At 60.3% G+C, this 945-nt stretch overlaps 1 protein-coding gene across 1 annotated transcript in view; it reads left to right on the top strand.

The window, feature by feature from the left end:
- Positions 1-945, top strand: part of LOC104470015 (mitochondrial antiviral-signaling protein-like) — a 4,228-nt gene that overhangs the window by 1,631 nt on the left and 1,652 nt on the right. Inside the window, 1 exon segment of the mRNA XM_010084785.1 lies at positions 4-376. Coding sequence (XP_010083087.1) covers positions 4-376 — 373 coding nt within the window.

Here is a 945-nt window from a genome sequence, read left to right on the forward strand (position 1 = left end):
CAGCAGCCGGTGTGCGTGGACAACGGGTGTTTCGGGAATGCCAACCACCTGCACCGCGGCACGCCGGGCTTGGGTCTCAGCAGGTCTCTTCTGTGGAGGGACACGGGCACTCCTCGCAGCTCCTCGCAGCCCAGGAACGAGCCCCAAGAGGACTTTTATGTCTCCACTGAGTCGCCCCCGACGTTGGAGGAGCCTGCTCGCAGTGGGGGGCCGCAGCCCCCAGACTCGCTGCCAAAAAATCAAGCTGTGCCTGGCGCCGTGCAGGACGAGCCCCCAGGCAGCTTTGTGGATGTGCGCAGCCCCCTCCTCATACAGCAGCAGTTTGACGCGGAGCAGAAGCGGGTCAGGATGCTGCAGGAGCACGGAGGAGGTGGAGGTGGGTTTACTTCCCGGCAGAGGCATGTAGCCACCGTGCCGACAGGGAGTAGGGTTGAAAGTGCTGCCGGATGCCCGTCCGCTCGATGGTGAGGATGGAGAGTGGCAGAGAAGGTGCAGGCGTGGGGTAGGGCCCCTGTGGGGGGATTGTGGGGACCCCTAAAAGAATGGGAGTAGCTGTGGCTGTTGGTACAGGACAGCCCAAGGTTGTGTTTGCCTTCGTAGCACCCGTGAGTGCTCGTGGAGGTGTAGAGAATGTTGTCACCCGTCTCCTCTCCCATCTCCTGGGCTGCGGTCGCCTTCTCCAGGAAGGGAATGAGGTTGGGTTGTGCAGAAATCCCGTCTGGCTGCTTGTTTTCCTCTGGTTATCCCTCCAGTTGTTGCAGTTGTTGCTCTTTGTATTTTGGCACAATGTCCTGACCAGGACTTGGCAGAGGCACTTGCTTCATTTCTGATGTAAAATACCCCAGCTGAATGTCTGCACCCCCATTTCAGCAGCCTGGTGTCACCCCATGCCAAAGGGAGGCACAGATCAGGGGTGCTGGCTTGGCTGGTGCCGGCCGGTTTGAC

This window comes from Pterocles gutturalis, unplaced genomic scaffold, assembly GCF_000699245.1.
Source record: "Pterocles gutturalis isolate BGI_N339 unplaced genomic scaffold, ASM69924v1 scaffold13150, whole genome shotgun sequence".
Classification (NCBI taxonomy): domain Eukaryota; kingdom Metazoa; phylum Chordata; class Aves; order Pterocliformes; family Pteroclidae; genus Pterocles; species Pterocles gutturalis.